The sequence below is a fragment of the Bemisia tabaci genome, chromosome 4 (assembly GCF_918797505.1).
Source record: "Bemisia tabaci chromosome 4, PGI_BMITA_v3".
NCBI classification, from domain to species: domain Eukaryota; kingdom Metazoa; phylum Arthropoda; class Insecta; order Hemiptera; family Aleyrodidae; genus Bemisia; species Bemisia tabaci.
In genome coordinates, this window is record NC_092796.1 from 17,175,344 (window position 1) to 17,200,448 (window position 25,105).

General features: G+C 39.9%; 1 protein-coding gene across 2 annotated transcripts in view; it reads left to right on the plus strand.

Annotated features, from left to right (window-relative positions):
* The first annotated feature begins 2,594 nt into the window (after window positions 1-2,594).
* The window catches only part of ATP7 (copper-transporting ATPase 1), a 50,723-nt gene continuing 28,212 nt past the window's right edge, over window positions 2,595-25,105 (plus strand). Inside the window, exons 1-3 of one of the 2 annotated variants that reach the window (XM_072299429.1) lie at window positions 2,595-3,005; window positions 19,758-19,913; window positions 24,610-24,825. In XM_072299429.1, the coding sequence (XP_072155530.1) occupies window positions 19,842-19,913; window positions 24,610-24,825 (288 nt within the window). In that variant the 5' untranslated portion in view covers window positions 2,595-3,005; window positions 19,758-19,841. The remainder of the gene's footprint in view (window positions 3,006-19,757; window positions 19,914-24,609; window positions 24,826-25,105) is intronic. The other variant, XM_072299428.1, reaches the window with a different exon arrangement.

Here is a 25,105-nt window from a genome sequence, read left to right on the forward strand (position 1 = left end):
ACCTCTCTGACTGGACTCATCATCGATTGTAGACTTATCGTTGATTATTAGACTTATCACCCGGATGATACGAGTGCCTTGTTTGTTAAAAATAGTTTTTCAACTGAACTTAAACACTCAATAAGTTGTGACGTAGTCCGTAACTGCTCGATTGTGATCCTTCGATCCAGTAGAGAATGGAAGCCAGTTTACATAGTGATAGTCGCAGCCATATTGACCATATACGAGGGCTGTCCCAAAAGAAACCGGACTTTTGTCATAGAAGGCGAGCCGAGCGTCGTAATGAAGTTTTCTTGGGCTTGTTTGAAAGCTGATAAGCTACTGAAGATGCTGGTTTTTACAGAATTCAAAAATTCGTCTTAGTAAGGAAACTACACGCTTTGGAATGAAGGAAAGTCAAACTCGAGTTGCGATTTTTATTTTTATTTCGAGAAAAAATTAGATATAACTTAAAGGAAACCCAGGTTTTAAGTTATAAACTTCGTTGCTCTCTTATTCAAATGCTTAAAAATAAGGAAATTAACATTTTAAGCAGCTTACCAAGTCATCACCAATCCCCTTCAAAATACTCGCCAGCTTTGTCGATGCATTTTTGCCACCGTTTCTGCAATTGGGAGAAACACTGTTGGAAATCCTCAGGTTTGAATGATCGCAATTCCTTCGAGGTGTTCTCTTGAATTTCCGGAATGGTTTGAAAACGTCGACCTTCCGAGGTAGATGTAAGTCGTGGAAATAAGAAAAAATCACACGGAGCGTGAATAAGGGGGACGAGGGAGGACACTCATGGCATTCTTTGCACAAAATTCGCCAATTTGGAGGGATGCATGGGCAGGTGCATTATCGTGATGCAGAAACCAGGAATTCTCTCTGCAAAGCTCAGGCCTTTTTCTGCGGACATTTTCGCGTAGGTAATCGTCTCATAAAACCATTGTATAATATTCGCGATTGACAGTTTCGCCTTGAAGGGATTGCGATCATTCAAACCTGAGAATTTCCAACAGTGTTTCTCCCAATTGAAGAAACGGTGGCAAAAATGCATCGACAAAGCTGGCGAGTATTTTGAAGGGGATTGGTGATGACTTGGTAAGCTACTTAAAATGTTAATTTCCTTATTTTTAAGCATTTGAATAAGAGAGCAACGAAGTTTATAACATAAAACCTGGGTTTTCTTTAAGTTATATCTAAATTTTTCTCGAAATAAAGATAAAAATCGCAACTCGAGTTTGACTTTCCTTCATTCCAAAGCGTGTAGTTTCCTTACTAAGACGAATTTTTGAATTCTGTAAAAACCAGCATCTTCAGTAGCTTATCAGCTTTCAAACAAGCCCAAGAAAATTTCATTACGACGCTCGGCTCGCCTTCTATGACAAAAGTCCGGTTTCTTTTGGGACAGCCCTCGTAGAAGTATCATGATAATGATGCGAAACTGCATAGGAAAAAGAAAATGATTAGTATTAGTAGACTATGTAACTTTGTATTTGGTTCATAGGAAATTGTGTGGCCAGTACCTGACCGTCCTTATGGTGTAAACCATATCTGTCTAGTAGATTTTCTACGCGCAAAGTTCGCCAAGAAAGAAACGCTAGCTATATTTGATTTCTTGCCGTACAAAGTAGCAACACACAAATAGTCCTCCAGGCAGACAGTCTCGTAGCCGTTACAATTTTTTTTATCTGTTTAGGTTTCAGGGAGATTCACCTATTTCTAAATTACCTCGATTGTTACGGAACGGATAATTGTAGGTTTTTTTTCGCCCTTGAATACGTTCCTGTAATTGACTGCTGTACGAAGCGTACCAGCCGTATCATCCACCTTTTAGTGCCTTATTTTACTCATGAAGGTAATGGCGCATAACGCCCCAGGCGCGAAGCCCCCAAGTTAGTCAAGTATGCTTCCTAAAGCAATGTGGATCTTCCCTTCCCGAGATTGATCGGATTAATCATTCAACAAAGAAAAAAAAAGAGAAAATATCAAGTTTTTATTGGCAACAAGCATGGTTGAGCTGAGGAGAATACTTGAGAGAGGGCACGCGCTTTATCATACCAAAGTATTTGAGTTGTGACGATGGAATGGAGGTTCCGTTGCAATGAAATTTCGTTGGTTATCACAGCATAAATAAAGTATTGCCCCAAAGAAAATTTCGCTGTCACAACTAAAATTTTACTCGGCGTAGCGAGTTTTTCCCTCAATGCAACCAAACGTCGACAAAGAAACGCTTTCTTTCCTTTAACGCTCCCGAATATTCTGACTATGAGTTTGTTGCAGTAATTTCGTCCTCCTGGACGAAAAGACTTAACTCCATTCCAAGGTTGCAAAATTGACTCAAACAATTCAATATTTAACAACAATAGACCTGTGCAATTTTTTTCGAAAATTGGTCTGATTTTTGCATAAAATTAGAAGAAAAACCAGTGAATTTTTCAGTCAGGAATGCCCAAAATTCTCCTGGTAAAAATGCAATCTGCGCAAGGTAATTTGGCAACATTGAAATTCAGTTACGTTCCTACGTGCGGGAAACGACGATTTGACTTATGCGTGGGCGATTCCACAGAGTGACGTAATTTCACCTTATCAGTGTTAATTTTTATCAGGGAATCAATACGCAAGCGCCAAGTTTGAATTTCCTCTCCCGGCGCGGATGACGCGACGAGGCAGTGCGTGTCAACACAAATCGAAGGAAAGTCCTATAAATTGATTTATTTCCGGAGCAGATCCAGCTTTAATGCGTGTCAATCGGTGAACTGTGAAACTGTGAAACTGTCAAGTGCATACGGCTTTTCCACACGGATTCGTGAGGCCACAAGTGCCTCGTCCCCTGCTTCTTGTCGAGTCGATTTTTCGAACTCCTCCCCGTTATGTTGCGCAATTTAACTAGTTCGTGCGCCGCGCCAAAGACCCAAGTCCTCCTTGTGTCCCGATAAACTATAGTGCATCCCTGCAGTTATTTGGATTAACGTTGCACCGGACCCTCCTACTTAAAGCGGCAACATGTATATGCGACTCAGGTGAGTTTGGACGTTTTTTCGACAAGTTTTTAAAGGTTCAGTTACACGACCAAATTGAGCCATCAAACTGAAGCTCTGATTGGTGGAAAAAGACCTGAGGTGAGGATGCGACCAATGAGAGGCCCAATTTGATGGCTCAATTTGATCGTATAACTGGGCATTATCTGTATCGCGGAACGGTCTCGTTAAAGCGAGTCTCGAGGAAGAATTTTTCTCTGTTTTTCTGCCTACTCTTCCTCCCTTCCTCTTTGCTTTCTTCCTCCGTTTTTGTAGTTTCTTCCTTAATTTTTGACTGGATGTGAATAAGTTTGACAAATCGTAAGATTCGTAAGACAATCGTAAGAAGAGCAATTAGTAAGAAATGTGCTTTCAGAACTACGAAGCAACAACCGTACGACTACTTATTTCTTTGCAGAAAGATGATGTATTGGCTGACATTGAATTGCAAAGAGCAAAAGATGAGGAAGAAAAAGGAAATTCCGAAAATTTTGCCGTGTTTGTTTTACATTCTTTTGGTTTTACATTCTTTATTATCATGTCGTGTCTAGCGCGCATTACGGTTCTATGTTCCTGGGAGTCATCAAGATTCCAGTTTTCCCCATTATATTGTTCCATTTCTTTTATCTTGGCCTTGTTTCGCCAATATTTGTATTTTGCTTCTCATTAAATTTTGTCACCCATTTAGGTAAATGTTTTAAAAAACTGTGCTCCAATTGGAGGGGGAAAAACCCCCTGCGTGTATCAAGCTATTAAAAGTGAAAAATGCGAGTGCATGATGAGTACAGTATTGCCTTTAACAGCTACTGTGTCACTAACTTAAATCATTAGTAAGTCCCAATCAAAGTATATGTAAATCATAATTATTTGCGTTTTTAGTTGAATTAAAATAAATAGAAACTCGAGCTTTACCTTGATTATTATCTTTTTGCCGAATATGTGAATTATCTTCATTACTTAAAGTATATTTAACAAAAATTAAGTGAAGCTTGGAAACTAAAAGCATGATTCTCGGGTTGAAGTAAATTATTTCAATCGTTTGTATCGCCTGGAGATAGTACGACCTTATCGTGTAGTCTTCAAAAACTGCGCAAATGTATATTTACTTAACGGAATGAATGCTGAAGGATTTTAATCAAGGTATTCTTAAGTGTCGCCTGTATATGATCTGCGAAGAAGTATAGAGGGCTAGTATTCCTTCACTCACTATAACCCGCACTATTTCTTGAATTTTTAATTTCGTTGGATACATCTTGTAAACAGGCGAATCAAATCACAAGCAACATAACGTTCTAAAAGTAATTCCATCCAAAAACTCGGAATCTGTAAAGAAAACCGCCTTTTCTATATCTGATTATCACGAGAACAATATTAATTTTTGGTTCTTATCAATTGCTAAAATTCAGATGATTACTAAACATTGCGACAGCCTTGACTTGAAAAAATTTGTGTTTCTCCGTTTCCCAACCACGTCGTTTCTAAACTGCCGTTGACCTTAATTTAAATTTTTAATCACATTTCCGTTTTGATGACCGTTTGTTCATTTGTTTCACGAATACGCTCTATGATGATCTTTCTCAGCACATGCATGCGAATGCATAGCACAGCTAACTGCGTTTAGGCAGAAAAGCGGACAATTCGGTTTATTCACATAGTTTTACAATAAAATATTGTCCCCGTACTATCAGACATAGGTTGTTTTTTCACATAATTTTCAATTTTAGAGTCTCTTTGTACAGAAATAGACCACCGAGTGTCTCTCTGTTGTGATTAATCGTAAGTCTGAAACTTTGACGCTATTGGATGTTTGAAAAGGCTGGCCAGTTGGGGTTACTTAAATTGTGACAGTAGCGTTCATTCAAGGGATAATATTGTAATGCCTGACTATGTGCGGTTTCTCATCTAAATGTGCATTTTTCCAGAATTCTTTTTTAAAATGATTGTACACAAAATTCTTCATACAAGAAAGAAGCACTAAAAATTACTCAAGTCTGCTACGAATGTTCTAGGGCAAATGTTTATCTAAATGTATTGTACGCGCGTCACATCTGTTGAAACAATGCGCGCCACAATTTTTGTTGACACTACCTATCAAATGTAAATGTAACATATTTCATTTATGAAGTGCTTTCGATCTTTAAGTTGATAAACTCGGATGAAAGTCATTCTATATGAAGTACAACTATACAGCACAAAATCCATATTTCCTCGCGGGTTTACCCACCTTAAAATTGACCAAACTCGCAGTGTATTTTCCTCCTTATTTTGTATTCTTTCTGGTGGCAAGTCAACCAATTTCCGAAGTCCTTCTTCTGACCCTCAGGGTTACAACTAATGTCCTTTTCATGATGGTATGTCAAGGATATCTCTATACTGCCGTGCTAAGGAAGAACACCGTATGATCATTCATGCGTTTTCAAATTTCCTTTCATAAAACGGGAATTTCCTGGTAGATTTATGAATATTTTCCTCCCAATTTTTCGGATTATTTAGTTCACAATTTTACCTAAAGGTTCTGAAAATTGAAAGGAAAAATATTCGTAACTTTCCTGCAAAATGAACTTTTGATCGAAGGAAATTTGGCGACTCTCGAATGTTCATACGGAGTTCTTCCTTAGCACGTGGCAGCATAACTGCATAAACCTCCCTCAATCACGATGTACACCATATCGATGCCTTAAGTGCGAAACCACATATCTCCGTTTGCGACGTTGCAAACTTCTTCTCATACTTTAATTTTCCCCTGAAAAACTTGTCAACGTAATTTCTTGAAAACTTTCTTGATTATTCTCTCTGTTAGCAGAATATTCTGTACATATTTTCAAGCTCTGAAATTGACTTGTTCCTCTTTGAAAAAATCAACCAGGAGCGGAGATTTTTAACCATTGCAATGGAGATACGGGGTGTCTCACTGTATAGTCATCGATATGGGGTCTTCCAAGGAAAGGAGCAAGGTTGCCACAGCCAGGGAATAACGGAAAAAGCCGGAAAATGTCAGGGAAAACCTTGGAATGTGAGGGGAAATGATGAAAGTGTGAGGAAAAAATTAATAAGGAACCTTTATTTGCTTTATAGAAGGGGGTTGATGACGTTTGGAAAGATATTTTTCATGAAACCTATGTCTACTTGTGTGTTTTTGAGCATCTGGCATAACTTGAATTGAATCAGTGAGAACGCAAACACACTAACTCGGAAAAATGAAAATGATCAAGGCGCACAAAAAACTGCACAGTAGGTGAAGAACTTAGTTTAAGAAGAAGATTTTTGCTGCCAAAAGACACGTATACTTATAGACACTTTTAAAGGTCCAAGTTGGAACAGACGCGCTAACCTCAATGGCTTTATGTAACTGTTTTTAATGGAAATTGAGCATTTTCGAGTTACCGAGTTGGTGTGTTTTCGCTCTCACTGATTGAATGGAGATGTTGCATGTGTGAGGAATTTGCGATTTGACTATTGATTCTTATGTAAAAGTTTGCAAGAAACACGATGGTGCCACTGGTTTTCTCTGAAATCAACTCCCAAGCTCAAAAACAGCTCTCAAATTGAGGCCAAAATGGAGGGGATATCCCACGCTATCCTGAGAGTCCACCTCTACATCAAGATGAACTCTCCATCCAAGGATAGGGAGCAAATACATTGACAGGGCTGCCACTTTATTTGGGGACTCTAAAACTGAAAACACGGCATCACTGCCAATGTATTTGCTCCCTATCCTTGCATGGAGAGTTCGTCTTGGTGTAAAGGTGGACTCTTAGGATAGCGTGGGATATCGCCTCTATTTTGGCCTCAACTTGAGAGCTTTTTTTGAGCTTGGGAGATGATTTCAGAGAAAACCAGTGGCACCATCGTGTTTCTCGCGAACTTTTACATTGGAATCAACAGTCAAATCGCAAATCCCTCACACATGCAACATCTCCATTGTCAGGAAATTTGCGCGAAATATGTTAGACAGAGCAGGGAAATGTGAGGGAAATGAGTCTTTGAAAGTGTGTGGCAACTCGGAAGGAGTTCCTCAATGAACGGCTATGAGTAGGAGCCCTAATGGAAGACAGCGGCACAGCCCATTGCCTAACTAAGGCAGAAATGCGCTTCTAAGTGCATGGACTTTATTCCCAAGCTCCGAGGCGAGCGGCACTCACTGGGTTCTGCCGGAGTGGAGGCGCGATCCCTGGAGGAACCCGAGGGCGACGTTGCGGGCCTCTCTCCGGCCTCGACGCCGACCTCCACGTCACACGACTCAGAGTCGCTCAGACTTGTCTTCGGCTCGGTCGTCGTCCTGCGGCCGGGGCCTCGTGCCTCAGATTTTTGCTCCAGTTTCCCAGTCGCCGCGCACAGTGGACCGAGTCATTCGGAGAGGTCCGATAAAATGTGCCAACTTTCATAGCTTATAACTCGGTTTTTATAAAGCTTTGAGGTTCTGAAAGTAGTTCCATTGGTTTTCTCGTAAAATTTTCTTGCAGAAGCACCCTTGAAATTTAAAATGTGACGAAATTAAATTTCAAGGGGTCCTTATCAATATATAAAAATTTCACGAGGAAACCAATGGAACCACTATCCGGACCTCGAAGTTTTATATAAACGGAGTCATAAGCTTTTAAAGTTTGCAAATTTCGTCCGACCTCTCCTATTGACTCGATCCACAGTGCGGCGGGACACGCGCCCGCATCGTCGTTGTGCAAACACAAGACCCCGTGCCCGAGCTCACAATCAGCTCCGCCGTGCTAACGAAGAACTCCGTATGAACATTCGAGAGTCGCCAAATTTCCTTCGATAAAATGTTCATTTCGCAGGAAAGTTACGAATATTTTTCCTTTCAATTTTCAGAACCTTTAAGTAAAATTGTGAACTAAATTATCTGAAAAATTGGGAGGAAAATATTCATAAATTTACCAGGAAATTCCCGTTTCATAAAAGGAAATTTGGCAACGTCTGAAGGTTCATACGGCGTTTCTCTTAGCATGGCAGAGCTGTTCCCTCCAACTCGATCCAAACATAGTCAGTTGTAAAATACCCGCAGCGCGCAGCGTCTAGACCTGCCTCCAGTTACGTCATATAGTACCCATGACGTTCTCTCGCTTGAGCGTGACGTCACTAGAATCACGGCTCCATCAACGACGTAAACTCCGACTCGGTTCAGCTGTTGGGAAACTCGCGCGCGTAGAGTTGATTGACTTGATTACGCGGAGGCAGAGGGGCCCACTTTCTTGACCCTCCCCCGAATGACACCTTTGCCTATACGACCTCTGGGTTGATTATTGATTTACATAGATAAAGCGATAGACAAAGAAAACGAAGGGGAAATGGAGCTATCCAGGTTGAAACGGGTGGTTGTTTTAGTCTCAAGGATGGACTAACTCAAGGGTCTTTCGTTGGTTCCCGCAATTGGACTACATTTTCCAGTTAGGAATTATACTATTTTTGACTCATATCTAAAAAATGTTTATGCCCAGGTAAACATCATTTTGCAATAAGGAACCACTATCTCTGGCTCTCCCATAAAAGCACGTATCTGCATAGGGAAACCAATGGCATGTATGTTGTTTCTAAAACGGGCCAGAAATAAGGGTTCCCTATCGCAAAATGTGATCCAACTAAAGGTGTATAGTATACGTTATCTCTAAAATGAGCCAGATTTGCAGTTCCTAGTTGAATCTTAGGAGTTTAGTTCGTATGGATTAGCTACCGATCAAATTGACTACATTTTGCAATTCGGAACCATAACTTCCATAGCTCATTTGTAAAAACACTTATGTTCATAGGAAAACTAATGCCACGTACGTCGTTTCTAAATTGAGTCAGAAATTATAGTTCCTAATTGCAAAATGTGGTCCAAATTTTATAAACCTTTCTGGATGTCTATATGAACATAATTATAGCGAGTGTTCAGACCTCATAGCATGACACGATTTGTGTCACAATGCTTTCAAAGTGTTGATTTCTTATTGAATAGCACTTCATAATGGTGCAAAGATGGATTGAAATATCTGAAGTGTTGTTCAGTCATCTAATGTAAATATGCGCAGTAAATCATTAGTGGTGGTAACGATATTTGAGTATTCTAATCTAGACCCCAGGGGATTTTTCTGTTGCAGTCGTATAGATTGTTGCCGTTATGGGCAAAAGTTCTATCCTTTCATAAATACAATCTGCATCTGTGACAGAAAATTGTCAGGGCCCAAGGAATGATCTCTCAAAACTAGTACAGATTTCTTTTATTTTTTATTTTTTTTAATATTTATAGATTAATGTTTATTTAGTCGGTATGCTCGGTGGCTCTATAACAGTAGAGTTCTTGCTCTTTTCTCGCCGTAATGGTCTTTGATCCAGTTTGATTCTGAAATCCTAGCTAGTCAACAAAAACTTGGTAATCAGGAGAATTGACAGAAGAGGATAAATATAATATAATAGAATAAAATATTCGCCGGGAGCCAGGCCAGATAGTCATTCTCGTGATGTGACCGACCGACATGCTTCCTTCAGGATGGAGAGCTCACTCAACTCATGGACAGACCTTGAACTCTAGGCGTGGCTGAAATCCAAAGATGAATTTCGTACGCTCTCGCGAAAATCAGTCATAATTCTGACACTCGTAATAAACTGAATCCATTCACGATGGCTGGAAACTTGTTATGCATATTCTCATTGCTGGAATCATGCACATTTATCTGCGCCTGGAGACATTGGTGAAAAAATAGTGCGTTTTCATGCATATCTATTGGTCAGTTAATCTCCTGTATTGAAAGAGACGCGTGGAAATAGACAGGTATCGTTGGACCGAGTAAACAGGGGCGAAGCGTGAATAGTCGATGATCGATTTTCCCGTTTTGAAGCTGTGGTGGAGAATCCATCATTCAGGTGATCCTTGCCAATACCTGTTTATCGATTCTTTTCATAGGTTTAAATGACAGATCAATCGATAAATGCAAAACCATACCTTGAATTTTCATGCCCGCCTTGAATTTGGAATAGCTATGATCGCACGCATAAGCTTTATCGATATTTTTCGTACCTCGCACAGGGTGAGCAATTGAGCATCCTCGAAAAGTAAGAGAAAATTAGGAAGTCTTCTCCAAAACCTGGAAAAGCGAATCAATTTGAGGGGTCAAGAAAAAAAGAAGAGACATCGGAAAAAGGGCGAAAAATTTGAAAAATTTAATAAAATTGCACATTCCAAGAATAAAGGGGAAGGCCCAAAGGCCAAAATTGGTCTAATCCTAGAATCGTGAGATTCCTCGATTTATTGCAGTTAACGAATATTTTTCGGGAATTTTAAGGTTTTAGCGATACACTCGTCTGGACTACATTCTGCAATAAGGAACTACGATTTCTGGCTCATCCATTGGCGGATCCTGCAACTTGGCAACGTTGTTTATTCTCCTTTCGAACCTATGGAAATGTATCGATTCTTGGAGGGGCCAGGTGCTTCGACAAGAATCGATTATTTAACATAGGATTAAATGTAGGAAAGCCGGGTTGCCAAATTGCTGGATCCGCTTTCGGGCTTATCCATAAAAGCACTTACACACATCCTTTGTTTTCAAAATTAGCCAGATAGTTTAGTTCCGTACTGAAAAAAGTTTTTTTTTTTTTTTTTTTTTTTTTTTTTTTTTTTTTTTTTTTTAATTTTCGAGTCGGAGGCCCGAACTTTGGCTCGAAGGCCAAAATCGGCGAAAATTAATGTATTAATCATTCCCTGCTTTACTTTTCATGCTTGACCCGAAGGTGACAGTCGATGTGCTTTAGACATGCTGTTAGAGACCTTTAATAGTGGCAAGGCGTACTTTGCGATTTATCGATTGATCTGCCTTTTAAACCTATGGAAAAGGATCGACAAACAGGGTGTTCGCCAAAAACGCCTTAATAATCGATTCTTTACCACAGATTTAAATGGGGAAATATCGGTAATCGATCATTCACGCCTCGCCACTGACCTGTAGGACGTGAAATGTGTGAAAGACGGTCAACTTGACTTCCTTTTTTAGTATGAAACGACTATTTCAGGCTCATTATAGAAACAACATTTGTGCCTTTAGATTCACCCTGCAGAAAGCGCTTTTATGAATGAGCCCGGAATTGTAGTCCCAGCTTGGTTTCATTTTGCAATATGGAACAACTATATTTCTGGCTCATTTTAGGAACAACATATGTGCCTTTAGATTCAACGAGCAGATAGGTGCTTTTATGAAGGGCCTTATCGGTGCCCTCCTTCGCGCTTCGCCGAAAAATGACATACTGCAAAAAACAATGGAAACAGTGGAATTCGAGGAGTAGCGTGAATAACCGATTGTCCATATTTCTTCAAATAAAGCCATGGTAAAGAATTGATTATTAAGATGTTCCTCGCCAACACCGTGTCTATCGATCCTTTGCCATACACTGAAAAAAAATCTCTGTGTATTTACTAAGAAAAGGGTAAAATTTCCAAGAATTCAGAGTTCTATTTGATCCCAGTTTTTTCTTGGTAAAATTACCATTTACGGAATTGGTAATTTTACCGCGAAATCTTGGTAAAATTATTGACTTTTTCGGTAATTTTAGTGGACCCCGGTAAAAACGCCAATATTTTTTATCGACTGTGGTAGAATTACCGAGATAAAATGGCAAAGTTACCGGGAATTGATTACCAATAAAAGTGGTATCCTTACCTGAAAAAAAAACAGTAAAAATACCGGTTTTTAGGTAAGCTTACCAGTCTGTCTTGGTAAAATTATCAATAATTGGTAAAAAAAAAGTGAGATGGTAAATGTACCAACGGACCTTGGTAAAAACGCCGAGAATTTTTTTCAGCGTAAGTTTAAATGACAGATCAATCGATGTATCGCAAAGCACGCCTCGCCACTGAACTTGAGATCAGACAGTGGAAGGTCAGCGCCGGGCTTCCAATAGTGCAAAATGCACCAAGGTGACGTCAAAATGATTCCTCAGCTATTTGCCTAGGTTTTTTATTGCTGCGCAGCGGTTTCTGCGCAGCGAGGCTCTTTGGTAGTTTTCGCAGCCAATAGGGAACTCGGAAAACTGGACTATTTGCTTTTGAAAGTCAGAGAAAACAACTCAACAGTTTGTTCGCACTCATCCTCCCCGGTGCAGTCTCATTTCGGTGGTTTTTCCGGTGGACGCTCCCCTTCATTGCGACACCGAGTCGTTTTAAATTTTAATCACGTGCTTCCGTTTTTTTTTCAAACGAATTAGACTGTGCTCTCACAGAGTTTTAAATTTAATCCAATCAGGGGCGGAGAACAATTTAAACGGAAACTCGTTCTCTTTACCACCAGGAATCGGGTTCTAAACTGTAGCGTCACCAAACAGAAATTTAATTTTTCCGTAGCACTCGTCGGTTCAAAGCGCGTTTATTCTAAATTTTTATCGTTTTAAAGTATCAGGTTGCTTCATTCGGTCGATATGGATAGAATCCCTTTGATGTCGCGTTTTTCACGTGAATTTCCAAAGTACGAACTAATCACCGAGGATTCTAGATTCTCCGAGTAAGAACTGATTTTAATATATTACTAAATTTTGTCACAATTTATCTCGTTTTTTCCGTTTCTTATTGTATCCGAACACAAGACGATTTTTTTATTTACAAATGTGCAGTTCAAGAGTCATGTGCATTTGCATCCATCAATGTTATCTGCCGCACCATGTTTGTTGCACGTTCTCATTCATATTGGTTTTTTTCTTTTTTTTTCCTTTTTTCTTTTTCTTTTTTTTTCTTTTTGAGGAGAATTCCACAAAAATCTGTATCAATGGGATTTCCGTTTTTAAGAAAAAAATGGTTGGACAGCTTCCCCGAGGTTCATGCATCCGTGTAAGATTTTAGATCACAAAAGTTGTTATAAAATAGTTTGCCTTGTGCAGAACTTAACTCAGCATTTTCCAGAGGTTTCCTTGCATTGTTGAAAACAACTGTGGTATACTGCCGGGCTAAGGAAAAACGCCGTATGAACCTTCAGGCGTTGCCAAACTTCCTTTCATAAAAGGCGAATTTCCTGGTAAATTTATAAATATTTTCCTCTCAATGTTTCAGATAATTTAGTCGACAATTTTACCTAAATATTCTGAAAATTTAAAGGCAACATATCCAAAACTTTCCTCAAAAATGAACATTTTATCGAAGGAAATCTGGCAACTCTCGAATGTTCATACGGCGTTCTTCCTTAGCACGGCAGTATAATAGCCGCGCAGAGTGTATTGAAATATTACAATACAAGTTAAAAATCTAATCCCGCAGTTCTCTTTAATTTCGAAAGTCAATTGTTTCATCGCATTTTTTGATGTCCATTTCGTGGCACATGACCATATTCTAGATTTTTCATAACTTAAAATCCACCAGTGTCTTCACGTCTACTCTCGACTCCCAGCTTGTTTATATGGAGAGAAGGAGTCAGTATCAGTTCCTTTTTAAATTTATAGTAAATTTATTTGTCCTTTTTCAATTTACTTTACTTAATTTCATCATCACGTCCGTATATTTTATCGGATTTTCGTCCGCCATTTTTCAATTTAACACGAATCATCCCTCAGATCTTGCCAAGTTTTTATTTTTCGACTCCAGTGCACGATACATGTTGTTCTGTCTTATAAAAAGAACAAGGATTGTGAGAGAAGTTCTTAGGCGGTAAAACATTGTGACATTAATCTGGCATCCCATTGACACTATAGAAGAAGTCGGACATGAAATTTTTGATGACAATTTTAAAATTTTACGTTTATCTCCTCACAATTTCAATTTTACGGGATGCTTTTTACAGAAAATTTTACGAGAAAAGCAATAAAACTACTTTCAAAACATCAATATTGCATATTAATGGAGAAATTTGAAAGTTTCAAAATCATATCCAACCTCACCCATTGACTCGATCTACTGTGCGCCGTTGTGTTCGTTTTCATCAATTCGCGACTTTCCGGCGCGGCGCAGCGCACAGTGCATCGAGTCAATCAGAGAGGTCGGACGTGAATTTTTTGACTAAAACTGCAACTTTTGTGGTTAAATTGTCACATTTTACATTTGGAGGGACGCATAAAGAAGAAAATGTCACGAGTCAACCAATGGAACCACTTTTAAAACCTTTAAGTTTTGTAGAAACGGAGTTATAAGCTTTCAAAGTTTCCAAATTTTGTCCGACCTCTCCCATCGACTCGATCCGCTGTGCGGCGCGGCGCGGCGGTTCTGAGCCTGCGGGATTTACGCTGGACCCCATTTTCTGGGATTTTACTCACCTCCTCTATCGGCCATTATGGCTTCCTCGGATGGAATGAAGGATTCCCAGCGCTTGGGTTTTCAAGTTAAAGTCTATCTACGCAGGATAATGCCTAAGAGAGCTCAATAGAGCAGCAACGGTGCCGCGCCGTCACGCGTCGACCAGAGCGCGGCGAGGAATAACAGTCTATTCAAACGTAGCGCGAAAAATTCCCGTCAAAGTGCACCTGGATTAATCAAAGTCCACGTGGTATCGTTGCAGGATGTCAACAAACCCCAACTCCGATCATAAAGTCTCTATTTGCAAATTCTCATGTATGTATACAGAGTGTTTACTAGTCCGGAAATAGTACTTATTTTTGAGGGCGGTCCGCGCGGTTACTGAAAAAGCCTGGAAATTCCGCAAGAAAGTCCGGAATTTCGTTTCGTGCCAGTGGTGTTTTGCTCGCAGTGCTAAGGAAGAACGCCGTATGAACATTCGAGAGTTGCCAAATTGCCTTCGATAAAATGTTTATTTTTGCGGAACGTTATGATTATTTTTCCGTGGAATTTTCAGGCACTTCAGGTGAAATTGCGAACAAAATCATTTGAAGAATTGGAAGAAAAATATTCATAAGTGTACCAGGAAATTCGTGTTTCATCCAAGGAAATTTGGCAACGCCTGAGGGTTCATACGGCGTTTTTCCCTAGCACGGCAGAGTTGGTCTTGAAGCTACCAACCAATGAGCTTTAATTTCCCGAGTGCGTCAATTTTGTCGCCATTTCCGTGTGAATTTTAAACTTTTTGGAATTTTCCCACTTACAGGTACTGTAAATGAATGGGACAAGAGTCAATTTTGTATTTATTTCGCCCAAGCTGGGCATGCAAATTAAGAGATTTTTATTTTCTTTTAAATTTCTAATTTATTTGTTTCCTGGCATTCGACACGCCAAGGATTTAAAGAATTTTATCATTTCCCTTGATGGTTGCATAATGAGGCCGGGGCATGATAAGCGGTTGTATAACCAGTTGCGTAACTGCCAGGCCAGTTATCACCTATTATGTAACCACCCTTATAAATACCGCGGCAGGAGCCACTTTGAGTTCAGTTGCTATTTCTCTTTCAAGCACTCACAACGAAGCACGCCCGTCTAAGGTTGCTCTAGCACGCCCGTTTAAGGCTGCTTCTCTATGCTTCAAAGGGCACGCCTGTCTAAGGCTGCCTTACTCATGCTCTACAGGGACACGCCCGTCTAAGGCTGTTTCCTTCCACTGGCACGCCGTCTAAGGCTGCGATTCTACTCACTTCAGAACTCTTTTTATTTCATTATATTATTTTCTCCATTCGTTTCTCTATGATGAATTTAGAGTTTCATTTCTATACGGGCTCTGTTACTATCCCGTCCTTATTCTGAGAGAACTTTAACAAACCTAGCAAATTGATCCGGCAATTTCATTTTCAAAGGAGCCTTGAAAAAAGGCCCATTCCGATTCAGTAAAAATACGAAATATTCTGTTTATAAGGCTCTGCATTCTTAGGGAAGCATCGAAAGAGTGCTGTAGAAGTACCGGTTTTTTTGCCATCCAGTTTTAATAGACACCCTGGCATTTCTTTTACACTTTGCGACTGGTTTTTGAAAATGAAGCCATCCATGCCCTTCTAAGTCTTTCCATCGGGCGTCCGAATTCCGGAAGTTTTATAGTCTTCAAATTTTAGAAGAAAGGTACCAAGCTTATGGAGAACGTAAAGGTTCGTTATTGTTTAGCTTAATTAATAAACGCACTTTCTCACGTTCTGGAAATCTGTCTCCAACGATAACAGGGAAAAAGGCCGAAAGATTAGATAGTAAACTCGAATGAGATTGGCTCCTGTTCGAATCCTCTCTGCTTGCGATCGTGTTGCATGCATCCGGTGAAGCGCAGTGGCGACCTTTGATGATAGCTATATAAATTTAACACGCCTGGGATTTTGATCACTCCGTAGGAGGAAAAATTTAACATTTTCGATCGATTCCCATACTTGCACTTTTTCTTATTTCTTGTTGCTTATTTCAACCGTGAAACAAAGAAGCGTGTATTTCTCAGTTTAGCTTGTCAGCGTGTGGAATTTTTTAAATTATATTTCCCTCTTTGAATAGACGACCAATCACCCTCATTCCACTTAATTTTTGAGCGTCATCATGAAAATCTCAGTAGTTTTCAGCATTGTTAAATTATAGAGGAAATTCAGTAAAAGTTTTAACGAATTCCCTGCATGTGCCTTAATAGTTATGAAACGTTAACGAAGAAATGCCTTTCCGTACGCAGCACATCAGTTATGCAAAAAGGAGCTATGTGCAAATGAAAAAAAAAAAAAAAAAAAAAAAAAAAAAAAAAAAAAAAAAAAAAAAAAAAAAAAAAAAAAAAAAAAAAAAAAAAAAAAAAAAAAAAAAAATTGTGTAGCCCGCTAATACTAGCAATTAACCCAGTACTGACTCAATTCATTTTCGAGTATAGTTTCCATTTGTATACAAATTAAAATCTCTTCTTTTAGCAGTTATTTTTTTGTGTGGGTTCCTTCTTGCCGATGTGAACTTGGTCCAATTGTTCTCTCTTGAGCAAGTTTGACCTTGCCCAGAAGCCGGTATTTTTGCAAGAGCAAGGATTAACTAACTTTTAAACATAAGCGCACGGTATGGAGCAGCTCCACAGCTTGACAGTCTCCTTCTTGCTCACTGCACGAAAGCGAGCGTAATTTTGAAGTGAGCGGCAACCGTCACTATCATGGCGAGTGGAGACAACTATTGCCGCCTCTGGCGTGGTGGCGCCCTATAAACATTGAAGTAACTTCTCATCGTCCACGAATGTTGCCTGTCGAGGTCTTTTGACCTCCCCCCCCCCCCTTTATAGATATAGAGTTCATTACTGTTTGCCGCTCTCCATTACGTATTTCTAAGTTGACTCGAATAAATGCACTCATTCAAACTTGTCATCGTATGTCCAACTTGAACGCCGATTCGTTGCTGTGAAGATTTGATGAACATTACATCTCTATTCTTAGCAGCTCATAATTAATTGCAGCATGTATTATTGGCAGTTTCCTAAGTAATTGTCTCGATAGGAGTGAAAAAAAATTGTCTTGCTGCATTGGCACTTTGCGGCGCACTGTGGATCGAGTCAATAGGAGAGGTCGGACAAAATTTGGAAACTTTAAAAGCTTATAACTCCGTTTATATAAAACTTTGAGGTTCTGATAGTGGTTCCATTGGTTTCCTAGTGAAATTTTTATTTTTAAGCACCCCTTGTTTAAACATGTGACGAAATAAACATCAAAATTTGCAGTTTTAGTCAAACATTTCATGCCCGACCTCTCAAATTGACTCGATCCACTATGCGGCGCGGCGTTCATAGTAATCGGAGCACGCCCTACTCGGCCATCGCTAGGTGCATCTCTAGACAAACTCGTCTCTCGACATAGTTATTTCCCAGTAGATGTCGACACGAGAAGACGGAAGAGTGCGTGATCATTTGCGGAGAATACATGCTAGGCGGAATTCACTTTGCTGCATTTTAAGACGATCTTTTGGGGAAACCTCGGTCAAAAGAACCGTTTACTTGCCGTCCACACTGACAGCATGCTTCTATCGAAGAGGAGGAGAGGTGGTCAAAGGCCGTCTGACATGTACCTGAAAAGGAGGAATTGCATGCCGGTCAAGCTAAACCTGACAGGCTCAGGTTTCTAGTGACAAAGCTGCCCGAGGCCTGAAAATTTTGAAAATTCAAGACGTTAAAAGAGTTGAGACTCTCATAATGACACCAAACAAGGCATGAAGAAAAATGTCTCGGCCGATAATGGAGATGTCACATGTATGAGGGATTTGCGATTTGACTATTGTTTCTTATGTAAAAGTTTGCGAGAAACACGATTGTGCCACTGGTTTTCTCTGAAGTCAATTCCCAAGCTCAAAAAAGGCTCTCAAGTTGAGGCCAAAATGGAGGGGATATCCCATCCTACCCTGAGAGTCCACCTCTACATCCAGACAAACTCTCCATGCAAAGATAGGGAGCAAATACATTGTACAGGGCTGCCACTTTATTTGGGGACTTTAAAACTGAGAACACGGCAACCCTGCTAATATATTTACTCCCTATCTTTGCATGAAGAGTTTGTCTTGATGTAGAGGTGGACTCTCATGGTAGGGTGGGATATCCCCTCCATTTTGGCCTCACTTTGAGAGCTTTTTTTGAGCTTGGGATATGATTTCATAGAAAACCAGTGGCACCATCGTGTTTCTCGCAAACTTTTACATAAGAATCAATGGTCAAATCGCAAATCCCTCACACATGCAACATCTCCATTGCCTGAAGGAATAATTTTTGAGGGGGCCGGAACTCTCCTTGTTTGGATAAGATTCTTATTAAGATAATCATAAGCTCGTTGGAACAACGGGAATTCCGGTCCTCTCTTGAATTAATCTGGAATTTTTTAACTCGACATCCCCACCGGCGCTTTGGGAAATCGTTCCTCACATGGTGCGGGTGACTGCTCCCATTTCCAAGAAAAATCCCTAATTCTTCTGAGAGAGTTCCCGGACTTTTTCTAGGAACCCCGGTGTCCATTCCTGATACTCAGTTTTCCCGGGAAACTCGATTCAAATGAGGATAGACCGACTGCAATTTCGCGATTTACGACGACTTTTTACCAAAGTGTGGCGTACTTTGCGATGTAGCAATTGGACTGCATTTTGCAATTTGGAGCTATAACTTCTAACTCATCTGAACAATCACTTATGTGCATGGGGAAGCTAATGGCACATACGTTGTTTTTTAACCGGCCGAGATTTATAGTTCTGAATTGCAAAATATAGTCCAATTAATCCAACATTCAAGCCTACACTGCCGTAAGCAAGAACGCCGTAAATCCATGAAGATTTTTCCTCGTTTTTTGGAACTTAACACTTTATAAAATTGAAACTGTTTTACTCATGCACCTCAAAATTTCAGGTTAAGTTTTTGATGATATTTGTTAAAAAATTCTGTAAAAACATTGCCCCAAAGGTACACAAGATTTTCTGCGGTGATACATTGATTCCAAAAATTGTAAGCTGGCGTTTACGGCGTTTCCGCATTGCTCGGCAGTATATATAGATAGGATGTTGGCAACGAACACAGTAATAATCGATTCTTGACCAGGGTATCAAATGGGGAGATATCGATAATTGATCATTGACGCCTCGCCACGACTTTTTACCCCACTCGCCATTGTGGTCGCAAGAAACCAGTGGCGAGTCGTGAATGATCGATTATCGATATTTCTCCATTTGAAGCTATGGTAAAGAATCGATAACTAAAGTGTTCACTGCGAACGCCCTGTTTATCGATCCTTTCCCATGGGTTTAAATGGCAAATCAATCGATATATCGCAATTCACGCCACGCCACTGCAAGAAACATCTTGGATGCCCATTCCTAGCTGGTTAATCGCTGATTCTCAACCGTTATATAATTTATTATTTTTAATGTTATAATTATATTTTAAATTGTTTAATATGATTTATAAGTTTTATAATTTACAATTTTATAATTTTATGTTTCAGGGAAGATGAGGACCCGAGGATGAAAAAGAGAAGGAAGAAGCGGGAGAGAACGAGAAGGCTGAGGTGGTCATAGGAATAAACGGAATGAAATGTCAGTCATGCGTTCGGAAGATCACCTCAAATCTCATGGACAAAAAAGGAGTGTCAGAAGTTACAGTAAGCACCTTCGCTCTTTTTCCAAACTGTCAAACGTGTGTTTTTCTTCCAGTCTGTCGGCTGATTATTGATTTTGTTAGACAAAGAAGTAGACAAGGAAGGCAAACTGAAAATAAAGCGATCCTATTGGTGGAGGCGGGTGGTTGCAATGGACGAAGGAGGTAAGTGATAGACTAACTAGCGACAACCCACTAGAAACCCTGTAGTTAGTCTATCATTTTCCCCCTTAGCCTATAACAAGCACCCGTTTGAACAAATAGGAGTAATCCATGTCTCCTGTGTCTTCTACACCTAAAATAGCTTTGTCTATCAATTTCAAAAATCAGCCCGCCGTTTAGATACAGACCAAGTGGAATGACAGTGAGCTCAAATTATAAAAATCCACCAAGTCGTATCAAGTTTAAATGCCGGAAAAGAGGTTTAAAGTTTTAAAATACCCCCGTTAGGCTCTATGCTAAGGGTGAATTTTAAGGACAGCCTTACTCGCCAAGAATATTTTTTCTTGAGTTTGAATTTTATGAGAGGATAGAAACGATGAGTTGGATTGAAAACTTTTCCCAACTTATTCCCCTGGTAAAAATTGGCAGTAGAATGTGTGTTAATAGACCTAAAGCCGGCTGTAAGATTTCCAATAGCTTTGTAGCCAGCTGTACAATTTCTTATAGCCCTTTATAGCCGATGGCGATTAAACAACAGCCAGACGATAAAGTTTATGCTAAACGTTACTAAATACGGATACTAGGACTTAGTTAGTTTTTGGACTACCGCTCTCTTTTTGTGCCGCAGTATCTTGATTTATTTTGCGAGGGAAGCTCCGTACTTTTGAAGGATGCCTGTCATTCTTAATATGTTGGAGCGCCTTCAATTTCGTATGATACTGTGCAATACATCTGGTGTGAAATAGTTGCTTCAAGCGCCGTGCACGCTATGCGGCGCGGCGGAGGGCAGAGAGCGCAATGCGCAATGCGTGAAGTATCCCTGTTAGGTTTGTAGGCGCCAGTGCGTCCGCCGCTCTGCTTTGTCTAATATTTAATCTCGCGGAGTCAGCGTTTTTCAACTCATGATTTTGAAATGTTTGCACACTGTGTGTGGACTATTCTCATTTTAATTGATGAAAAAAAAAATATGTTTTAAAGGAAAATATAATGTGTTTTGTAAATATTAAGGTAGTTTCGTATCAACCTCAATGATTTCCAAAGCACACGAATTTCTACACAATTTCTTATAGCCTTTTATAGCCAATGGCGATAAAGTGTAAAGCCCGGCGATATAGCCTTTTATAGCCAATGGCGATAAAGTGTAAAGCCCGGCGATAGGAACTGTAGCCCGACTGTATAGGTACTTTTTATAGCTTCGTATAGCCCGGCTGAATGATTTGCTCCGCTTTCTACAGCCAGCTTTATGATTTTCAATAGCCTTCTTTAGACGGCTATAAAAACTCCTATGGTATTTTGAAACGCAGCTCCTATCGCCAATTTTTACCAGGATCGTTTTCATAACTCGACTTGGTGCATTTTTGTCGAACTTGGTCCAACTGGGACACTATAGTATGCAGGGTGAGAACTTAATACCTTGCCCTGATAAAAAATAGTTAAGACGGTGCGGACTGGTCGAAAAATTTCCTAATCCATTTAATTATTTGTAAAACACCGTGAGTCGATTTTCGGTGAAAAGGTCTATAGGTCTATCAAATTCGACCCTCTGATTTGAGTCCAAAATGAATTTGTATTTTTATTTTTGGAATAAAAGAGGTATAGTGATTGCAGCCAAGTCCACAAAGTTGCTCTGTCTTGTAGATCAACTTCACTAAACTTTTCTGACAGTATCTATTTCCCCCTCCACTCGGTCACAAAAATTATTACTTTCTCGCGGGAAAAGCTGACCCGGTCGCGCTATGCTTGTGGTCGTCTGTCATTTTCTCATATATTACCTTGTAATATGTTTCCGTCAAGCATATAAATCATGTATAAGTATAATCATTCATAGATTCTCGATTAATTTCGAATATGGAAGCACGAAACATCCTACCGTTCAGCGTCCCGAATTTTTAATGCAAATATTTACTCTAGAACTATGTCGGCAAGACCACTGTTTACTTAGTTGTTACTTCTCCCTGGTTCGAACCATGTGCTGTTAAAAATTATCCGATTAAATTTTTTTCATGGTCGCCGGTCATACCGTAGGTACACAGATGTTCTCTATCTATTCAACTCTTGAAATTTTCTTCGTAAATGAAAAAAAGGGAGACGAATAGAAAAAGAAGAAGAAGAAAAAATCACCAATTACTCAGAGTGCCCGATAACGTAATAGTTCATAGTTGTTCACTTATAACGTGGTTATCTGAATTATATGTAATTACTTACATTTACTCCATAATCATAATCAATTGCTTTGTCAAATACATAGATAAAAAATAGCGTTAGTGGTCACTAGATACCCGGTTTTTATGACCTGAAGGAAATCTCGTAGATAGTACCCAGATTTTCTGGAGATCATATCGATGACCATGGTGTGAAACCATTTATTTCCGTTTGCGACTTTACAGACTCTGTCAAAATGTATTTCTTCTTTGGAAAACTAGTCAACGTAATTGCACGCATACTCCCGTAAATTCTTTTCTGTTAGCAGAATAATCTGTATAAATAAGCTACACAGTTTATTTATTGCTTCTCCTCGAAAAGGTAAAATACCGGACGTTTGAAACATCGCAATGGAGATATGTGGTTCCGCACTGAAGCCATGGATGTATGTAGAAGCAGAAATCCAGTAGACCAGTAACCATCAACATTTTGTCCCCGTGTAGCACCTAAAGTTTATCCGCGAAAGATGGATGAAACTTTGCAGGTCCAAATCAGGTCAATTAAAAAACAGGCCAACATGTGTTTTTCGACGCCTTGTCTCTTGAGAGCTTTCTAAATGTTGCGGAAACCCTACTCTGCCGTGCTAAAGAAGAACGCCGTATGAACTTTCAGACATTGCCAAGTTTCTTCCAATAAAAACAGAATTTACTGGGAAAATTGTGATATTATTTCCCAAATTTTTTTGACAGTTTCGTTCGCACTTTAATCTAAAATATCTGAAAATTTCAAATATAAGTGTGCACGAATGTCGTCAAAAATACATGTTTTATCAAGGGAAATTTGGCAACTCTCGAATGTTCATACGGCGTTCTTCCTTAGCACGGCAGTACTGCCATCCTAAAGGAAAAACGCCGTATGAGCCTTCAGGCATTGCCAAATTTCCTTCGGGAAATCACGAATCTTCGGGAAAATTTGTAAATATTTTTCCTCCAATTTTTCAGATAATTTTGTTCACAATTTCACGTAAAGTTCAAACATTTCAAGGGAAAATAGCCATGACTTCCTTCAGAAATAAACATTTTATCGAAGGAAATTTGGCAACTCTTGAATGTTCATACGGCGTTTTTCCTTAGCGCGGCAGCCTATTCCACTCGACGGCGACGCGACGTTTCCTGTTGTTTCGGTTCACACGGATCGAGGTGGTCGCTCGATAAACTCAACGAGCTTAACCTGAGATAAAGGCAGCGCATCGATCGATAAATCGTTATCGATCTATCGAATGAACTCGATGGATAACTCCCTATCTTCGCAGTGCTTTATATCGATCAAGGTCATTCGATAAGGGTTCAGCAATCGACTCGGAGGGCTGAGTGCGGGCGCGGGCGGTCGTAGAACTTACACCCACCAGTATCGTGATCGCTAGCTTTGAGCCCATTTATGCACGCGATTTGTGTCGCCGTGTCGCCGGCGGCAGTTGTCGCCGCGACATTTTTTTGGAATCGCGCGATCCATATTTTTGTCGCCGCGGCACCTTTTTTCTGCCGCCGCGACACCGTTTTTTCTGGAGCGCAAAAGGTCCAAAACACGTGCTCAAGAAGTTCAATTCCAAGCGGCGGTCGCCGAAATTTGTCGCGCGCATAAATGCGCTCATATGACTCCGTGTAGTTACAAACCGCGGGCGGCAGGAAATCGCCGGGCGGTTTCTAACTACAAGCGACATGATCTAGAAATCGCCGCGGCAGTTTTGCCGCCGCGATTTGCTGTCGCGCGCATAAACGCTCCATAGCCTCCCGTGTAGTTTGAAATCGCGCGATCCGTTGTAGCCGGCGACACGGCGACAAAAATCGCGTGCATAAATGGGCTCTTAACTTTCCCTCTCGGAATAATAGTCCATTGACCACGACCCAAAAATGGCAAAAACCCTGCAGTTTTTGATTGGAACATGCCGCTTTCAGGGCTCATTGGTGGTACTCTCAGGAGTAATTCTGGAAGGGCCCTAGTAGCAGAGGTTGCAACAACTTGCAACAAAATCGTTTGATTCTTGCAACCAATAGATTGATGTGCAGATTGCATACTCTCTCCCCCGAAGGAGCTATCATTGTTGGAACTAGTTGCAATTAAGTTGAATCATGGTTTAACTTCAAAGTATTGCTGGTTGCCTATCTTTAGATTTTAATCAACTTTGGTTCAGCACTTTTGCAATCTCAGCAGGTTGCAACTTTGTCTTCCGATCAGATCGCCGAAAATCGGCACTCATTGATCAAAAGTTGACCGAAAGTTACAACTTTTTTGCTACTAATACCAACATTGTTTCAACTTGTTGCAACTTTTGCATTCAAAAAATTCTTAGTCGGTATCCTGAAAATAATTTTTTGTATTGATTTTTTGGGTTTCAGGTCAATCTAGAAGATAGAAACGCAAGGATATCATTTAACTCTAAGGTGACAAACCGGGAGCAGCTTAGAACCTATGTAGAGGAATTAGGTTTTGAAGCATCCTTACCAAAGGAGGATTTGCAAACGATTATAAGCATTTCAGGAATGAAATGTCAATCCTGCGTACGAAAAATCGAGTCAAACATATCAGAAGTGCCGGGAGTGAAATCTATCAAAGTAAGTCCTTTATAGAGCAGAAAGTGTAAATAAACTTCAACAATAAAATTTTATCATAAACCGAATAAATGGACTAAGTACATTTTGCAAATAGGAACTTCAATTTCTGGCTCATCCGTAATAACACTTATGTACTAACTGTTAGTAACTTATGTGTTAGCACTTATGTAAACTAATGGTACATACGTTGTTACTAAACTGAGCCAGAAATTGTCATTCCCAATTGCAAATTGTACAAATATTCATGAGAAATTATCCTTAACAGTGTGACATGTTCTTG